Consider the following 17,770-nt stretch of genomic DNA (forward strand, 5'->3'; position numbering starts at 1 on the left):
GAGAGAATGCCCCTATTTGTTAATCAATCGGCCGTTTCGGAAAGGGAAAACTCAGAAAATCCCCAGGGGGAGGAAGAAGACAGGGGGAGGTGGTGTGTGTGTGTGTGTGTGGGGTGGGGGGGGGGGGGGGGGGGGGGCTGCCGGGTGGGATGGTGGTGGCGGGGGGTGGTGAACAGAGAAGGCGGGTACCTCCAAGTCCTTCAGCGAATCGCGTAGCTTTTCTGGTCGGCGGTTCCTGGGGGTCCACGAATAGCCTCGAGCTACGGGGGAAAAACACGAGAGAGGAATCAAGAGATCATGTGACTGAAGTTTTAAACACAGACGTATAGTATATATAATTTTCCTTAAAAAGGCACTCGTGGGAATTCAGAGGAAAGTGGCACCAAAAGCCGGAAAAAGGGTAAAAGGTTTGAACTTTGTATCTTGGATGAGATCTAAGTATGAAGAGAGGTGACATGAGGAATAAAGGTCAGGTGGAAGGAAGACGCAGATGCACGAAGCAAGTGATCCAAAATACAAGTAACCTGTTCATGAATGGATGCAGAGGAAAGGTCGAACTTTACCAAGAATCTCATGAACTTTAGCTCCATTTTGACCATATAGACAAATTCTAAGTCCCAATTAATGTTGAATGAAGCGGATTAGTCATCAGAAAATTTTCAACTCGCTCATTTATCTTTCACAAGCCCAAACATTTGCTGGTTCCACCTTTATTCAGATGTAAATTGACTTCTTGGTTTTGGATTGTTGATCGGACAAGCAACCTGAGGACTGGAAAACTGCCAGTAATGTTTGTAACTCACTCCTGTCAATTTAAAGAGTCAGAAATAAATCAACTAATTAAAAAAAAAAAATAGATTAAATAATAATGGATCATTTGCTAGTTGCAGGAACATTACCAATTCTGTGCCACTCACAGTCTTCCATTTGAATAAAATTGAGAAGTTGCTGTGCATTGAAACAACTTTCCCAAGTTCTCAACTGTGCTTCATGTTATTTTCTGATTTAATGCTTTTACAGGTGAAACTACATGAAACAATGCCACAAAGCACAGCTGTATAACCTAAGCAAGTTTGCAATGTCTGTCCCCTTTTTAAAAAAAAAAATTAAAAAAAAGCACAAGAAACAATATGGTTACCATAAAACTCATCATTCATAACCGTTTAAAACCTGAGTGCAAAATACTCTCAATCATGATCCGATCCATTTTAAGTGCTGTAGGTAAGGTGTTGCATATTAAAAGCCATCTGACGCGGTGGGGATTTACGTACAGGGCACCTTAAGGTGATGTCCCCTGTGTACCGAAGCAGAGACCTTAATTGAAGGCCACTGAGGAGCCCAGTTATTCAGGCATTTATAGATGTGTTTAATGAAAAGATCAAAACTTCACAAATTCCATTAAGAATAGGTCGCTGGTGATATCTTATCTCTAAAGTCTTGATTGCTGTACAAGCTGATTGTGACCCGTCACCTAAATGTGAGCATGAAAAGTCTGAAAGTTTAGAATTTATATCTCACTTTGAGCTAGCTATGTATGTGACTTTTTTTTTTCCCTCCAAAATATACTTCTGAAAGCAACAAAAAAAAAAAGAAAAAAAAAAAAGTCCCTTCAAAACACAAACTGATCCTTGAGGAGAAGCAAATATTTTATCGTGAGGACTTTCGGCACTCTTGAGTTATCTCCCAAATGCAACCTCGCAGTTAGCAGCACATATCTCGACACGTACCACACCGAAGGCCCCCTTCATTTTAATTCCCCCCCCTCCCATACCCACCTTCCCCCTCACCCCCCACAAAACTCCTCCCTCCATTTCGAGTGGTTAAACAGAGGGAAGGCAGCATATGAAAAAAAACCAAAAAAAAAACCCAAACCAGCTAATTGAATTTATGCATCTGCTTCTGGCCTCGAATATACGTGAAGTTCAGTGGGAAAAAGAAAAGAAAAGAAAAAAGGAAGGACTGCTGTTTTCAAGGTGGTGCAATCGCTCCTTACAGTCTTCCCTTTTCATCTTTACAGAAACTAACCATTAAGGAGTGGGGTTCTCTATTAAGAACGAGTGGGAAGAGGAGGTAAACAGATGCATGCAAATGAGGGTGCAAGGGTGGTGGTGGTGGTGGTGGTTGTGTGGGGGGGTCAAGAGAGAGAGGAGGGAGGCGAGGGCAGGGGGATGAGTGTTCGTCTCCTGATAAGCGTGTTTGTATTCCACGACTGGGTGAAAAGCAGAGAGAGGGAGTGGAAGAGAGGGAGGGAGAGAGCAAACAGAGGAAGCAGGACAGTTGACTGACTGGGGCGGTGATTCCTGGAAGATGGTCATCCACTGGTGAGACGCTTCGGGTCCAAACACACACAAAGCGGGCGGATACGAAGAATGAAATTGTCTCAATTTGCTCTTTGAGTTGCTCTGCTGCAAACTTACCTTCACAGAACTGGAGTTTCTCATTGTAGTAGTGATGCTCCAGGGAGGTGGCTGGAGGGAGTGGGGGGAGAGAGAAAGAGGCCAAATGAAGGGATAGATTGTAATATATAGAGTATATAAAAGCATACATGATATAAATGAGTCTGGTCTGTCTATATGATGTAGATAAACAGAACCAGGAAACGGAGCTGGAGCTCAAACGTCCCCTTAGCTCCAAGGGGCCATGTTGGCGAAGTGCAACCCATAACCGTGCCTCATGGCCTGGCCGCCCCGAGCAAGAAAGTGGCCAGTCTGGTGGCCGGCCTCTCTGGCAGGCAGGAACACCTCCAGGATTAGTAGTATTAATCAGATAAGGGGGTGAAGGGCCAGACAGGCCCAGACATGGGCACCTGCTCCGGGGCCGGATGAACGGGGCTCGGGGGTGGGGGGGAGGTTTTGGCTGCAGGGGACCCCCGGAGCCGCTCCAATGAGCCTGGGTCTCCCTCTAGTGGGGGAAGGTGGATGTAACATTTAACGGATCAAAGTAAACACATACCACAAACAGATGGACACTTAACTTGATCTCAAAAGATGCCAGAGTGACCAGACCAATCAATGAACTAATCAGTCTCACTGATACGGACAGAATTTATTCAAAGTTTTAGCTTTTATGCAGCAAATGTTCATGTCCTAAATGTCAAAAAAAAGGGGCAACAATACATAGATAAAAAGTACGAGATGTTGTCTAATTAGCTCCTCACTAAATCCTGCGTGAACACAGTCTGTGGGCAGGTGTCCTTTAGAAAAAGGTAATGTTATGTACTTCGATGCACCACTCAGAGTTTAACAACATCTGAAGCAGAATCCGACGACGTGTTCGGTCACTGTCAATCACACATGATCAAATCACACATGATCAAACCACACATGATCAAACCACATCCACGCAGTTCTGAGGAAGCAGATTTTTTTTTGAATAGCTAAAGAGGCCTCAATATGATGCTTTTGATTGGATTGTTGCTTTTGTGGTTTAATATAAATATCTAAAGATATGAAGCCATGTTTTCAGGGTCCTACAGCGCCACATGGGCAGTAAAGATCTTTATACATATTAAAACGCCAAATATTTACAAAGTCTGTTGTTTTGAAATGTAGTTTTTCACAGTTTGGCAGCGCTGACGCACATTTTTGTTTCATTTGTTCAAGCTGAATGCCGCAGAGTCCCAAACAAATAGAAAACAAATCCAGTGTAATCTACTGTATATACAATCAAATCATGACCTGAGCTATCGTTACACCGCTGTGTGAAAATGTTGTGATACTTTTCCCCTGCTCTGTCCCCCCCCCCCCCCCTTTCTTCCCCTCTCCTCCCTCCACTCTGATATCAAGCCACACTTTAGTAATCCTCCAAATGAAAGGATTTGGAGCAAGAGCATCGTCTCTCCACTGAAGATTGGAATGAAAGAGAAGGCAGCTTCTCAGATGAGAGAGAAGGGAGAGAACCCCATGATGAGAGAGAGCGGGGACGAGACAGGGAGACTTACTGTACACAAAATGAGAGAGAACAAGATATACATGGTGGGGAGAAAAAAAAAAAACTGAGACAAAGAGAAGGGAATCCATGAAAGAGAGGCAGAAACATTCGGGCACAGAACCAAGGAAAAGACATGCAGATGGTGAGAAGGACACGCTGAAGAACACACAGCTGATAGGACAAAGATATCGATGTCCTAAAGATCCTGTATACATCACAGAAACAAAACACATGACTGAAAGCTGCTAAATCAATATTATCTGTTAATAATGGACCAAGTGACTTTTGTGTCATGTGAAAGAAGATGAGAGTGAATTATCACCTGACTCTTTTCAACTTCAACAAGTATTTTAGTGACTTTCAGCTCACCGTTTTGGATTTCTGTCCCCCAGATATTTTTTTGTTTTGGTTCAGTCTGACTGGTCTCATCATTTTCAAACATAGCTAAAGAGTGAATATTGGACTTAAACACAAACTCTCCTATCTATGGATGCTGACGTTGCTCCATGTCTGTTACATGTCCACAATAATATCTTCATAAGGGGATAATGATGTTGTGTTTACTCAGATTGCTGCGTTGCCCTCAAGTAGCCACAACATACTTTTTTAAGTGAACACAGGCTTGAATAAAAGTTTAAAAAAACATCTCCTCAATAACCAAAGAGAAGGAAAGTATTAAAATTACTTGAAATTTTAAAATATAAACTGCTTTTCTGTTTGCTTTTTTTAACGTTTGCAATACACACAGTATCCATTGTGATGGATGTAGAGGAGGCAGCATGAATTTAATAATTCAAACTCCCTTGTACATTTTCATAAATGTCAAGATAGGTAAAGAACAGATAGATAAAAGGGTCTGAATAAATGTGGAAAAAAATTATCGAGCCGTTCTTCCTCTGTTGTTGGAAAAAGTCACTTTTGCTTTCACATACAGTTTAGTCATATCAGTCCATGACACACTGAGCTGTCCGTAATAGTAGTTTGTGATTATAATTTAGGAGTAGATCATTACATACTTCCAACAGTTGTAATTTGAAATCATCTTATGTAACTGTGGAGTGCTGAAGTGTGTACAATCCTGTTCACTAGAGTCAAATTTCGTGGGCGTGGCTTTGACATGACCAGATGTGGCAACCCACAGCAACAACCACTGTTGTGGCAACAACTCAGGCCATTCAGTGTAAATTTGCCAAATGCTTGAAAGATGCATCGTTTTCATAATTTTTTTTAAATAAAACAAAATTCGCACTCAGGAAAGAAACGAAAATTAAAAAGAGGATAAGGTAGTCCATCCCCAGGCTACAGTGACGGTGGGGGAGCGATTTGAGCACTTCTTGATGGTAAGGGAAGCCTTCTGGCCTCAGGCAATATGAGGCTGGACTGCATGGGGCCCCTTGCTATGTGATCTCGGAGAAAGTCAACAGTTTAGTTTTCCTATCGCTGTGTGGCTGGACCCCGGGTCAACAGGAACACAGGGAGTGTAAGAGATAGAACCACGGAGGCCTAATAACCTGCGCGTATGTGTGTGTGTGTGTGTGTGTGTGTGTGTGTGTGCGTGCGCATGTGTATAGAAGGCTTTAGGGTGTAAATCCTACATGCTAATAGCCTCTGTGTGGTTAAGTGCATGTGTGGTTAACGGGTGGAAGGCGCCGAAATACGCCCGGAACAAATAATCCGTGTGTCAGCAGGCGGCAAAAAGCCCTTCTTTATATATGAGGAAATCCCATACGTTCCCAAAAACAAGACAAATGCAACTTATCTTAAACACAAACACACATCCAATATAAACACTATTTACCTGGCTCTCCTTTATCGTAGTACTGATAGGTGCCAATATCTGTATCTGTGGGGCAGGAGAGGGAGAGAGAGAGAGAGAGAGAGAGAGAGAGAGAGAGAGAGAGAGAGAGAGATGAACATCTAGCTGTCAGGGAAAAAGCAGAAGACAGATCAGCAATTTCGCACCGTGGGATAAACAATCACTATCAGCCAGTGGCCTGTCCCGTCTGCCAGCACCACGGTTTAGATAAGACCCTGTGAGGGAGGAGGAGGAGGAGAAGGAGGGATGAGAAAGAGGCGGGAGGGTTGGCTGAGGGGGTCCGAGCCAGAACGGAGGGAGGGGAGGGGGGGTCTGAGGGGTATTAATAAAGACAGGAGTGTGCTTTAACCCATCTCACCTGAGGGACAAACTCTGATATACACACATGCACACTATACATTTAAAAAGTAGACACGCCGAGTCTGCGGACAGCTACCCAAACATTTGACCGACACACACACACACACACACACACACACACACACACACACACACACACACACACACACAGTATGCAACAAGCACAAATACACACACTGATAGACATACACACACATACATACAAACTGCTGAGCTGAGACTTTTATATATTTTTTTGTGAGTGTTATTCCTGCAGGCCCAAAACCATAAGCAGCTAGTCTCGGATTCGCACAACACATCGTTTCTTTATCGCTCCGCGACTGTTGCTGCCTCTGCTGCTGCTGCTCCTGAGGCCAGGTCACACTAATACAACAGGAGAGCTGATGGCAGACACGCAAACAACACAAACACACATACCACACACTGTGTGGGGTTATACAGATGCACCTCCTGCTCTCCAAATCACCGGTGTTTGTTTCTCCATATGTATTTCTATCACCGGTTCCCATCAAAAAACTGTGCAGACAAGAACAAAAACATATCGCCAGCTTTATCATTAAACGTCCATCTCTCAGTCTTTACGTATTAACACACTTTCAACTAATTATGTTTAACCACCATACGAAGCACAACATATGGAGGTCAATGGTGAACATCCATGATGTCATCGTCAACGCAGCGTAAACACACACAGAACAATGGAGGTTAATGGAGAGAATACTGTGATTGATTCTGCATAATTTGTAATGTACAAATAGTCCTGGGTCACATGGTAATAAAAAAATTCTCAAATATATGAAATAAAGTTGACTTTTAACCACCTGTCAACAAAAGAACACCAAAACTTTTTATGACATCATTTGGCAGAAGAAGCTAAAGGTCAAAGGGTCAAATCAGCATCTTCATTTAAAATCTGCCAGTAAAATTAATTAATACTCTTTTTCCCGACCGCAGTAACTCAAAGTCGTGCGAGCTGCGGTGTGCAACTGCACACGCATGACTAACACGTGCAGAACACACACACCTCAACATTTGTGTAAAGTAAACATTATTAGTATTTTGTAGATGCTGCTTTTATGAATCTATATTTTTGTTTTTGAGGTAGACGTGTATGATGTAAGGAAGGTGGTGATAGGGAGCGTCACACCTCAGCGACCAGGTCTTTTCCCTCAGACGTATCCATCCACGTTCTTCCCGAGATAGCGGAAGACACACACACACGCACACACACACGCACGCACACACACACACGCACACACACACAAACACAGCAGGAAAAAAACAAACAAATAAGGATATGTCATCGTCACCTAGGATACTCTTGTACCTTTGTGTGTGTACACACACACACACACACACACACACACACACACACACACACACACACACACAGCCTCAGAGAGACACTATCTGCCTCCAAAGCTCAGCAGACTGTGAAAGACAAGACAGCGTGGAAGGGAGGAGAAAACAGGAAAACTGAGAAACAGAGCATTTCCGTCTGCCACAGGAGATGGACTGATAGGTGGCGAGCAGAGAGCCGCACACGAACCGCAAGAAGAGTCGAACTTAGACCACACTCGGCCCGACAAGGAAGCAGCGGTTGGCACTTTCTCAATGCAGACCCGGTGGTGGGTTTACGGGTAGTTTACAGGCGTGTAGGTGAAGGAAGCTCGCAGGTCTTCTCACAGGTAGAGGATTTTTTTTTTTTGTGTTAGTTTTTGATTAGTTTTCTTCTGTGACAGTCTGATTTATACAAAGACATTCTGCAGATGGAAAGACAAAAAGCTACAAAGCAATGAAATGTCAACAACAGCATACCGGCGTGTATAGCAACATTTTAAACAATCTATAAATATATTGTAACGTGGTAAAAAAAAAAAAACTAAACAAAGAGAATGTAAATTTAAATGCAATAAACACACGTCGAAAGTCTGAGAAAGTGAAAACTGACGGGGTGAGAACTGATGTTGAATGAGAGCCAGATTGTTGAAGTAGATATCGGTGAGGTGGGGAGGAGAAGGTGTGAAAACAAAGAGAGCGATGACAGAAAAGAGCCAGAACAAGACGGAGAGGAGTGAGAGGAGGAAAAAAAAAAAAAAAGAGCTCATGAGAGGGGAGGGAGATTGAACATGGTGATAAGTGGTACCTTTAACTTGGAGTGAGCTCTTGGTGGACCACAAGTGCAGCTCAGCCAGGCAGAACGCCATCTGACAGAGGAGCGTAACCCGAGTCTGCAGAGAGGGGACGAGGGGAGAGGACGAGGGGAGAGGACAACCAATGAGACGCAGGGCAGACCAAACACCACCACAGGTGAACGTCTCCATGAGACGACATCAGCAGACATGGCATGCGTGTAGGCACCCAAATTAAACCTGCAGATCAGCTGGCGAAGACTGACAGTTACTATCAGACCATAGAAGGGCAATATCAGAAAGATCAGAAAGACTGATATTTATTTAAGGACAGTAGAGAGAGAGGACAGGAAATGACGCATTTGATTTGATTCGTGAACTGCCGTTTTGAAGACTCAAGTTTGACCTTTCGGCTATCTTTATATTCTGGAGCAAGAAGTGACCATATTTGGATGAGCCGAGGAGGAGCAAGTAATAAAGATCTGATTGGTAATCCAACGACATTACACCCCCCTCCCCCCACCCCCCAATAGTGGAAACCTGATTGCATCAAAGGCCTGTCAATCAAACAGACACCCGCCCCCAAATACACTCCTTTTTGTGTCTTAATATCTGATTCATGATATTCAGATTATTTTCAGATGGACCGCAAGAAAACTAATAAGAAGGAGTGACTTTAGCAAATGACACCATCACAACTTGTGGGAAAAATGTATTGACTTTGTGTTTCGTGAGAGAAGTTGAATGGGAGTCTATGGAGCCGGAGTCATTTTGGAGCCAAGGCCTAGTGGCCCTCGGTGGTATTGTAGTTTATGGCACTCCCTTTTTTTATGGCACTCAGTAGTAGTCATGGTATTTATAATAACTCAGTCCAGGGTGTTATGTAAAGAAAACAGGACTAATGAGCTGCAACATAATACTCTTTTATAGCGGCGCTTCTTGTACCCATTTAACCTGCATCACGAGTCAGGTGGAATCACAGTCGTAGCTACTCGGGTAAAATTCACATTTCGATCAAAAGAAATAAATTAAAAACAAGCAAGAGGACAGACAAGAGTAGCAGGTGACCTCAGACTGACACCGACGCAAGGTCACGGGCGGCGACGCTCGCGACCTCCATGTGTGGATTCTCCAAAACAAAACGCAAAAAAAAGATGTGGAAAAGTCCTTTCAATAAACCGGTGTTGAACTACAGCTGCATCTACCGCGGCTGCTGACACTCTTACTCGTCATGTTAATTATAGTTATGGCCAGTGCCGGGGAGTAACTACACACAACATGTATGTTACATAATAAAAGTATCACGTGCGTTTGGCATTCGAATCTTTATAATACCCATACATGCAATCTCTGTACAGACCAGGTGGAGCCGTATCGCTGTGTTGGCCTGTGCAGTTAACACTCTCCATCTCCTCTGCCTCTTATTTGCTCTCATTAACGCTGAGAGGAGACTCTCTCTTATCTTTAAGGGGCGGGGGGGGGGGGATCTCATTTTGCCACTCAACCCCCCTCCCACCCCAAAACTACAAGTCCCAACAAAAATACACGCAGATAACACCGGGTGCCATGGAAACGCCGGGGCTGGCGTGGCACGGCAGCGACGGAGTAACGAGTTTACTGACATAAGAGGATTCTTTCATCCCCTCCTAACCAGCTTTTTTCTTTTTTTTTTTTTTGGAGGAAGTCAGCCCTTTTGGAGGGAAAACCTCATTTCAGCCAGCTTTCATTTAGCTATTGCCAGACTGGCGAGCCTAAAAGTTCTCGAGACCTTGTTCTGAGACGCTGTCGGGGTCTCAAGGGAATTTACGGCAGAATAGAAGAAACAAGGAGGCTGAGGGAGATACGGGAAATGAGGCGGGAAATGGACGAGCATCTGCCGGACGAGAACGATACGTGTTGCTGCGTCTACGTATCTGAACAGGCGAGACGGAGACATTAAGTGAGGACAGAGAGAGGCCACGTTGAGTGTGTGCTGAGGTAATCGGTCGCTGAAGATCAGCACGTTTGCCAGATTCCCCGTCAAACAAAGTTGAATTTACTCCAGAACTTGCGTTAACTTCGCCTGTGAAATCCCCCACGACGTCTCTGTATTGTACAGGAAAGACATATTTACTGTACATGTGTCTGGATATGTGGTTTGAGTTGATGGGCAGATGTAAATTCTGTCATTGACTTTTTTTGTTTTGTTTCTTTTTCTATTTATTGTCCCAGTTTTTGGATGATATTCATATCATATTTGTGTTTTTTGCTTTTGCTGTACGACAGAATGTAGTTTTTTTTTTTGTATAATTATTTGCCATGAGATTATATATTAGAGTACTATTCCAACGCTCTGAGGTCCGTGCCGCTCTTTAGTTATCCACCTGCTTTGCACTAATGTACAATGTATTATAGGAAATTATATTACTGCCATTTTACAGGGTAAACTCATCACACAGTATAGATACGGGTTCATCTAGCCCCTACTTTCTTTTCTAATACTTATTCTTTATTTTATACTGGATTTTATTATTGTACCGAACTTCGCCCTCTAATTGCATTGTTTGTTTAGCTACTCCCGTGCGGCTGCTTTAACGCTGCACCTTCTCTTTGATCTATTCATGAATTTGTTCATGACTTAACACAGTCGTACACGTGCATGTAAACCACTGAATCATTGCAACACCCAGACAACTGCTGAGAATCACCTCAAATGGCTTTTTAAAGAATGCAGACAAACCAAGTTGCGTGCACGGACACATTTTCACACTTTACTCTCCACAAAGAACGAGATTGAGAGGCCACTTCAAATGATACGTAGCGTTGTTCCGCGATGGCACAATTTAAAGCATTAATATATCCATAAAATTTTTATTATATTCGTCACAATAAAATATTAAAATACGTTTGGTTTTTTTTTTAAAAACAGGCATCACATGTTTTACAGTGACTGATATGCTCACAAATCTTCACAAGCACACAGTCGGGCACAGAGGCATGTACAAATAAACACACACACACACACACACACACACACACACACACACACACACACACACACAGCATGCTGCACAGGTCCTGGACAGCTGCCACACTCATTCTGATTTCTGGCTGAGGTTGCCGTGGGTTACCTGTCCCCCCGCAGAGCATTGTGGGGGAGTACAGTCGGTGTACAGAGGGCTGACTGAGGGAGAGGTGGGGGGGTGGGTGGAGGGGGAGGGGGACAGGAGGGGGGGGGGGGAGTCTAGGTTATTGTGCCCTGTCTTTACACTGGTAAAGAGACTGCTTTAACATCAAAGGACGGGAGGGAAAACATACGACTCCCCTTTCAAAGACAGTCCACAGGAACTACGACCTTGTCTGCTCTCTGCATCTCTTTCTCTGCTCTTCTTTCACTGTCCCCTCTGGGTGGTTACCGAGTGTGAGTGTGAGTGTGTGTGTGTGTGTGTGTGTGTGTGTGTGTGTGCGTGTGGTTGTGTGTGCGTATGTGCAAAGAGCAACAGAAAGTGTCTTTGTAAGAGTGCACTTGGATATGTCTCTCTCTCTGTATGTGTGTGTGCATGTGTGTGTGTGTGTGTGTGTGTATGTGTGTGTGTGTGTGTGTGTGTGTGTGTGTGTGTGTATGTGTGTGTGTGTGTGTGTGTATAGAGATAGAAGGAGAAAGTCGGAGACAGAACTTTGAGCAAATATTTACCTGCGACTGGTTTTTTTTTTCACGACTGAAAGAGAAACAACGAAAGCTTCTTCTCAGATCTCTGCGGCACCGTCACACATCTCTCTCCTTTTTGTTCTATACGTGCTCCGAGTGCACACGTGGACGGGCCGAGTCCGGCTGCAGCAGCTGGATGTTTGTGCGACGCAAACAACGCGCAGGGTTTGAGTCTCACCGACTTTTCCATCTTGTACGTGCCGCACCTGTTGGGAGGAGGACTGGCTGGTCGAGCTGGCACATGAAGTACGCTAACGCCATTTGACTGGTTGCACTAGAAACGGAAGTTGGTAACCTCTCGCATCAGGCATTAAAAACAGCTTTTAGTGCCGGTTATAAATAGTGTGATATTATGAGGTGCTCCTCGTGCTCTAAATGAGGCTTCGACAAACACAAGAAAAAAAAACTAGTCGCAGCATCAGTTTTAATCGGCCTTTACATTTGCTTTCATAACGTCTTCAAATGTAAAACACGTCAGCTTTTGAGTGCAGATTAGTTCTCACTGACTTGTGACTGCAGCCGTCAACTACGGACTGAATTAAAAAGGTTTTTCTCTTTTCCAAAATAAAAATGTCCTCGCTAAAAATGGTACGGTCATAAACAAACGAGTTAAAATCTGCCGACGACTCCGACGCCGTCCCCGAAGGTTTGTTTTCGGTCCCAAACTGACTGACGTCTCAGGAATCCTCTCTCACAGGTGTGCACTTCCTCTCTTCACATGTTTCACACACACACACACACACACACACACACACACACACGCCGGCGGCAGTGCTGTCAGCTGGCGCAGTGGTCCCATCAGCGCAAGAAGAGTGATGTGATAAATTACAGGGTTAAAGAGCTGCCATAGGGTGACTGACACAAGGCCATCACAGCCCGGCCTCGTTTCACACACACACACACACACACACACACACACACACACACACACACACACACACACACACACACACACACACACACACACGGCTCTGGGTAAACTTGTCTGTCAGTCTTCCCCTCCCTTTTCCTCTTTTTTTTTCCTCATGTACCTTCACTTATCGTCCCTCTGCCTACTTGTCCTTTGCCTTTTTTTGTTCCTTCCCCTCTTTTCTTGTCTCCCATGTTTTTTGAGGTACCTCCTATTAGAAATGCATTAAGCTTTCTGACCCCCCGTTCACTCTCTCTTTCTGTCAACCCTCCTCGTTCTTTGTCTCATCTCTCTCAGGACAGTATTTCAGCATCTGGTTTTCTCTCTCTCGCAGTTTGCACCTCGCCCTTTACCGTCTCTCTTAAAGGACAAAGTCTCAAATCTTTGGACGACCTCCCCCCCCCCCCTCCCCGCCACAAGTTTTATCTCTCTCAGCTGCTGCCCGGTCTTGTTTTGGCTCTCGGAGAGAAACTTGGAAAAAAAACAAAAACCATGAGGAACACATACATAGACCGAGCAGAGAGCGCTCCCTCCCTCCCTCCCCCTCCCCCTCCCCCCACAGAGGGAGATAGGTAGGGTAAACGCCGGGTAATCGTGAGTGCATATTTTTCCAATCTGAGGGGTGCTTGGAGTTTCTGCCAAGTCTCAGGCACAAACTGCATGAACACATGCACTCATGTATTCAGTAAACACACTCAGGTACTTAGATCAGTCCGACGTGGCACAAGCTCCAATCTCTAAAAAGCCTGATATGTGAACTCAAACAGCACACGGGCGTATACGTATGCACGGAAAGGGCCGTACAGTATGATGCATGCTCTCCTATCTCTTCATACCCGAGGAAATATACACATTTACATACATATGAAGCAATGTACACAGACTCGCACAAGCGCGCTTATCGTCAGCATGTCCTGGAGGGACACGTCCCATCGAGCTCCCGGTGTCATATCAGAGCAAAGAGAGGGGGGGGACAAAATGTGAAACCAACATGCCAATGAACACAGAGTGACATAATGAGGAGTGAAAGAGTTACAAAACAAGGAATCCAAACACTGAGAGGACTCTGATGTACATTATGGAACCACTGAGAAAACAGATAAAAGTGTCTCGTGCAAACTCTCAGGAGACGACCTGAGACATCATCAATATAAAGGACCAGTCTGTCACACTGTAAACATAATAAGGAGTTTAAATGATGAAAAAACAACAACAAAAAAAAGATATTGTTTTTGCAAATTGAATATTGTTTTTTGTCATTTGTATCAGTTATGTGTTTGAACTTCAGTCCCCACGGGAATGTAAACAGGGAGTTGAACGATGTTGTGGATTCAGGGAGTGAAGCTGCGGACTACAACCTGTATTTTTTCAGATTTGAGCAAATCAGCACCATTAAAAGTGCAATGAATTATCAAAAAGTAGTTTCTGTTCTGGAATGTAGTCGTGGATGTGCACACGGCTATCGATACCGAGGGAAACTTAAAATTGGGACAATTCTCATGCAGGTTCTGGTCATTAGTGGACACGAGAGATATTGATATCCTTGGAGAGTTTAAGTCACTCTGAATCTAAAAATATGCGTTCCATATTAATGTGTTTTAAAGAGTTTTATCAGGCAACAACCAGCGCTGCTGCTCGAACTTTCAGCCATGTTGGTGAGCAGGAACCTGGTAACTTCTAAAATCCATGAATCTGAGAGGATGCGGACGCAACTTCACATCAGATGCAGTTAAGTCACGGAGCAGCTTTGCAATTTTGACATTGTTCTTCTCATTTTAATGATATGATGAAGTGAAAACAATAATAGCACCAGAGAACAATATTTCCAGAAAATACATTTGATTTTTTTTTATACTAGTGGTAATTTCTGATCATTGATCGTCACCTACACACCGTTCTTTATTTTTTTTATTTTTTTTATTTCTACACCATCGTTTGTACAAATAATACAATTTCTGGACAACAGTTAACATCTTCAGGAGAAACTGGTCTGGGAGAAGGTATCTCAACAGCCACTAGCGACTTGTGGCAGCGGCTGGTAGAACCCGTTTTGCGCGCCGATGTTGATTTCGGAGATAAATCTGTACGTGCAGTTAAAAGAAACTCCCGCGGGACAACCTCGTCTGTGCCTTTTTCTTGGTTTATGAATGTAGGCTAGCTACGTAGCCTCAGTTATCCCCGTTCTTAATCCCTCCCGCTAAGCAACGATTTGTCAGTCAGCCTTCAATGGGAACAACACCAGGCCTGCTGCAGAGTTCTGTGGTCGACCATGCGGGTGTAGTGAACTTTGTAGCCTCTAGGTGTCACTAATGGGGCCTCAGAGTTTTAGTCAACTTCTATTCTTCCCCCGTCCCGACTGTCTGTCTGTCTGTCTGTCTGTCTGTCTTTCAGTCACTCTGCTTCAGTGGTTTTGTTGAGGACCTTCAGGCGGTACTGAACTCGACCCGCTGAGAACAGATAAAGAGCGGACGAAGTGAAGACCTGGTTCTCCGGAGTGGAAGTGCTGCGAGGCCTCGCGGCAGTGTGTGCACTTAACCGTGCACACGCACACACCTCGTTTTCTCACACACACACACACACACACACACACACACACACACACACACACACAATTACAAGTATGATGTATCTCACTACAAGAGAGGGTTCGGTGGAGGAGATGGGCAAAGTGGCGCCAGGCAGCAGGCCGAAAACCTCTCTCTCACACACACACACACACACACACACACACACACACACACACACACACAGGAGCCCATTGAGCTGTCAGCAGGGGAAGAATAGAGGTGATGGACAGGCAGAACAAAATGAGGTAAAGGTAACACTATTCAAGAGCCGGCGACAGGTACAGTCACTCTGTATGCATGTGCATATGTGTGTGTCTGTGTGTTTTGCAGGACGTGTCAATCAGTGGGAAAATGAATCCGGAGTGACATGACTGCTGGGCAATCTCATTGTCAGGTGTGTGTGTGTGTGTGTGTGTGTGTGTGTGTGTGTGTGTGTGTGTGTGTGTGTGCAGAAAAAAAAAAAAAACAGGAGATCACTTGAAACACCAGTTCATGTTTGGAGGGCATGAGGAGGTGACGAGTTGAAAAGTTCAGGAGTCCAGAGAGACGCAACAAGATGATTTTTTTTTTTTTTGCCTCCAACTGAAATAACTCACTGCAGCAAAAAAGAAAATTAGACTTAAACACAAACAAAAAACTAAAATTCTACAAACATACCAAGGAAACGTGGAGCGAGGATCATAACTGCCAAACACACTTTTCTAGAAGTGATAGATTAGTTTTCTAATTATTTTCGCCAGAATATTGTTGTTAATTGTTTAGTTTATAAAAAGTCTGAAAATTAAGTTAACTATCTTTACTTTACTTGATAAGTCAACTTTTATTATACTAAATATTAAACTTAACTGATAGAGTGACAAATGGTTGTACTTACACATAGACTCCAGAATCCATCAGCACATCCTCACAGTTCAACATTTAACAATGATTAATAATGAACATTTATTGATATAAAATAATCTGGTAGGTATTCCTGTGGTCTTTCCTGCCATGTCGACTAGTTGAAAGAGTCCGTTTTTATGACCAAAGAAAAAGCTTTAGATCTTCTCCAATAAAGAATAAGTGCAACTTTGCTTGAAAAAAAAAAAAAAAATCAATACGGATCCCTATTCAAAATCTTTACAGATTATTTATTTGTACAGATACACAGCTGTCTTTTTGGTGTTTAAACATAGTTGTTTTTCCACAGAACTCCTAAAATGTGCGTCTTCTAGTGGTTGTTCGACTGCGAAGGAGATTGTACATTCACATGCGTTTTCTGAGTGGCACACTACCCAATTTAAAATTAGGATATCAAGTCAGCAGCCAACTAGCAGAGTAATGTAATTCTTCAACGTAATCTCGCAGCCTCTGTTTGTCACCGTGCTTTGTGTGTGCATGCGAGGGAGAGGGAGACGGACACGAGGAGACGGAGAGATGAGCGGAGGCTCTTCTAAGCAGATGTGTAAACGTCATTAGAGGAGGTAATGGAGGGAAGGGAGGTGGGAAAACTTACTCCAGCCGAGGTATTTACCCAACGCCTGGAGCAGAAACACAAACACGGCACCAGTAATGACTAAGACGGTGTGGCAATGGAAGACGGCGAGAAAAAAGGAGATGTTTTTTGGGGGGGAGGGGGGGGGACGACTGTCCAATCAGGTCTCGATTAGGCACAAAATTTGGTTGGGAAAAAGACAAACAGCAAAAAAAAAAAAGAAGCGGCGGACAGCCGACTTGATTAAGCCGATGAAATGTTTTAACGATCTGAGATTTAAACATTCAAACGAGTTTCCACTCAACCGGCGATGATTGTCTTCACCTTCTGTTCAGCTAATGGCTCTAATCCCGGCGAGTGTTTCACTAAAAGCCGGGTGCATCTGCCCCGGAGCAGCGCCCCAGGCCAGGGAAGACAATACTTCCAAACCAGCGGCACAATCGCATGCCGACTTCAAAAGAGATTCTCTGGGACCGTGAGCCTCTCCGGTGTCTGACCCCCCCCCCCCCACATCCCCCCACCAGCACAGAGAAGGTGACACGTGTCACGCTGACCGCGGTTTTGTTTATGTTGTTGGATTTTCCTTCTTTTATAAGCTGTTCGGTGCCCCGTTGTTTGCCCCTCACCTCCTGACCACAAACACACGTCTATAAACACATACACACACACACACACACAAATTATGAAATATGTCCATATGTGTGCGGACACACGCATGAAAACACAAAAACACGAGGCTCAAACCGATGAAAACCAACGAGTCCGTGTACAAATACTTACTCGGTGTGTGCAGCACATTCGCGCAGTCGTTACACAACTGATTTCACTCCGATGAAATACGAAATTTAAAAGGACAAACCCGTAAATATTTTTATAGTTTTGTTGCCGTCGAC

At 44.0% G+C, this 17,770-nt stretch overlaps 1 protein-coding gene across 2 annotated transcripts in view; it reads right to left on the reverse strand.

Annotated features, from left to right (window-relative positions):
• Nucleotides 1–17,770, reverse strand: part of wdpcp (WD repeat containing planar cell polarity effector) — a 73,140-nt gene that overhangs the window by 46,098 nt on the left and 9,272 nt on the right. Inside the window, exons 2-5 of one of the 2 annotated variants that reach the window (XM_069144221.1) lie at nucleotides 8,253–8,337; nucleotides 5,729–5,773; nucleotides 2,418–2,468; nucleotides 190–260 (exon numbers count right to left, since the gene is read on the reverse strand). In XM_069144221.1, the coding sequence (XP_069000322.1) occupies nucleotides 190–260; nucleotides 2,418–2,468; nucleotides 5,729–5,773; nucleotides 8,253–8,313 (228 nt within the window). In that variant the 5' untranslated portion in view covers nucleotides 8,314–8,337. The remainder of the gene's footprint in view (nucleotides 1–189; nucleotides 261–2,417; nucleotides 2,469–5,728; nucleotides 5,774–8,252; nucleotides 8,338–17,770) is intronic. The other variant, XM_069144222.1, reaches the window with a different exon arrangement.

This window comes from Embiotoca jacksoni, unplaced genomic scaffold (assembly GCF_022577435.1).
Source record: "Embiotoca jacksoni isolate LCO1_2020_lvr unplaced genomic scaffold, fEmbJac1.0.p SCAF_12, whole genome shotgun sequence".
NCBI classification, from domain to species: domain Eukaryota; kingdom Metazoa; phylum Chordata; class Actinopteri; family Embiotocidae; genus Embiotoca; species Embiotoca jacksoni.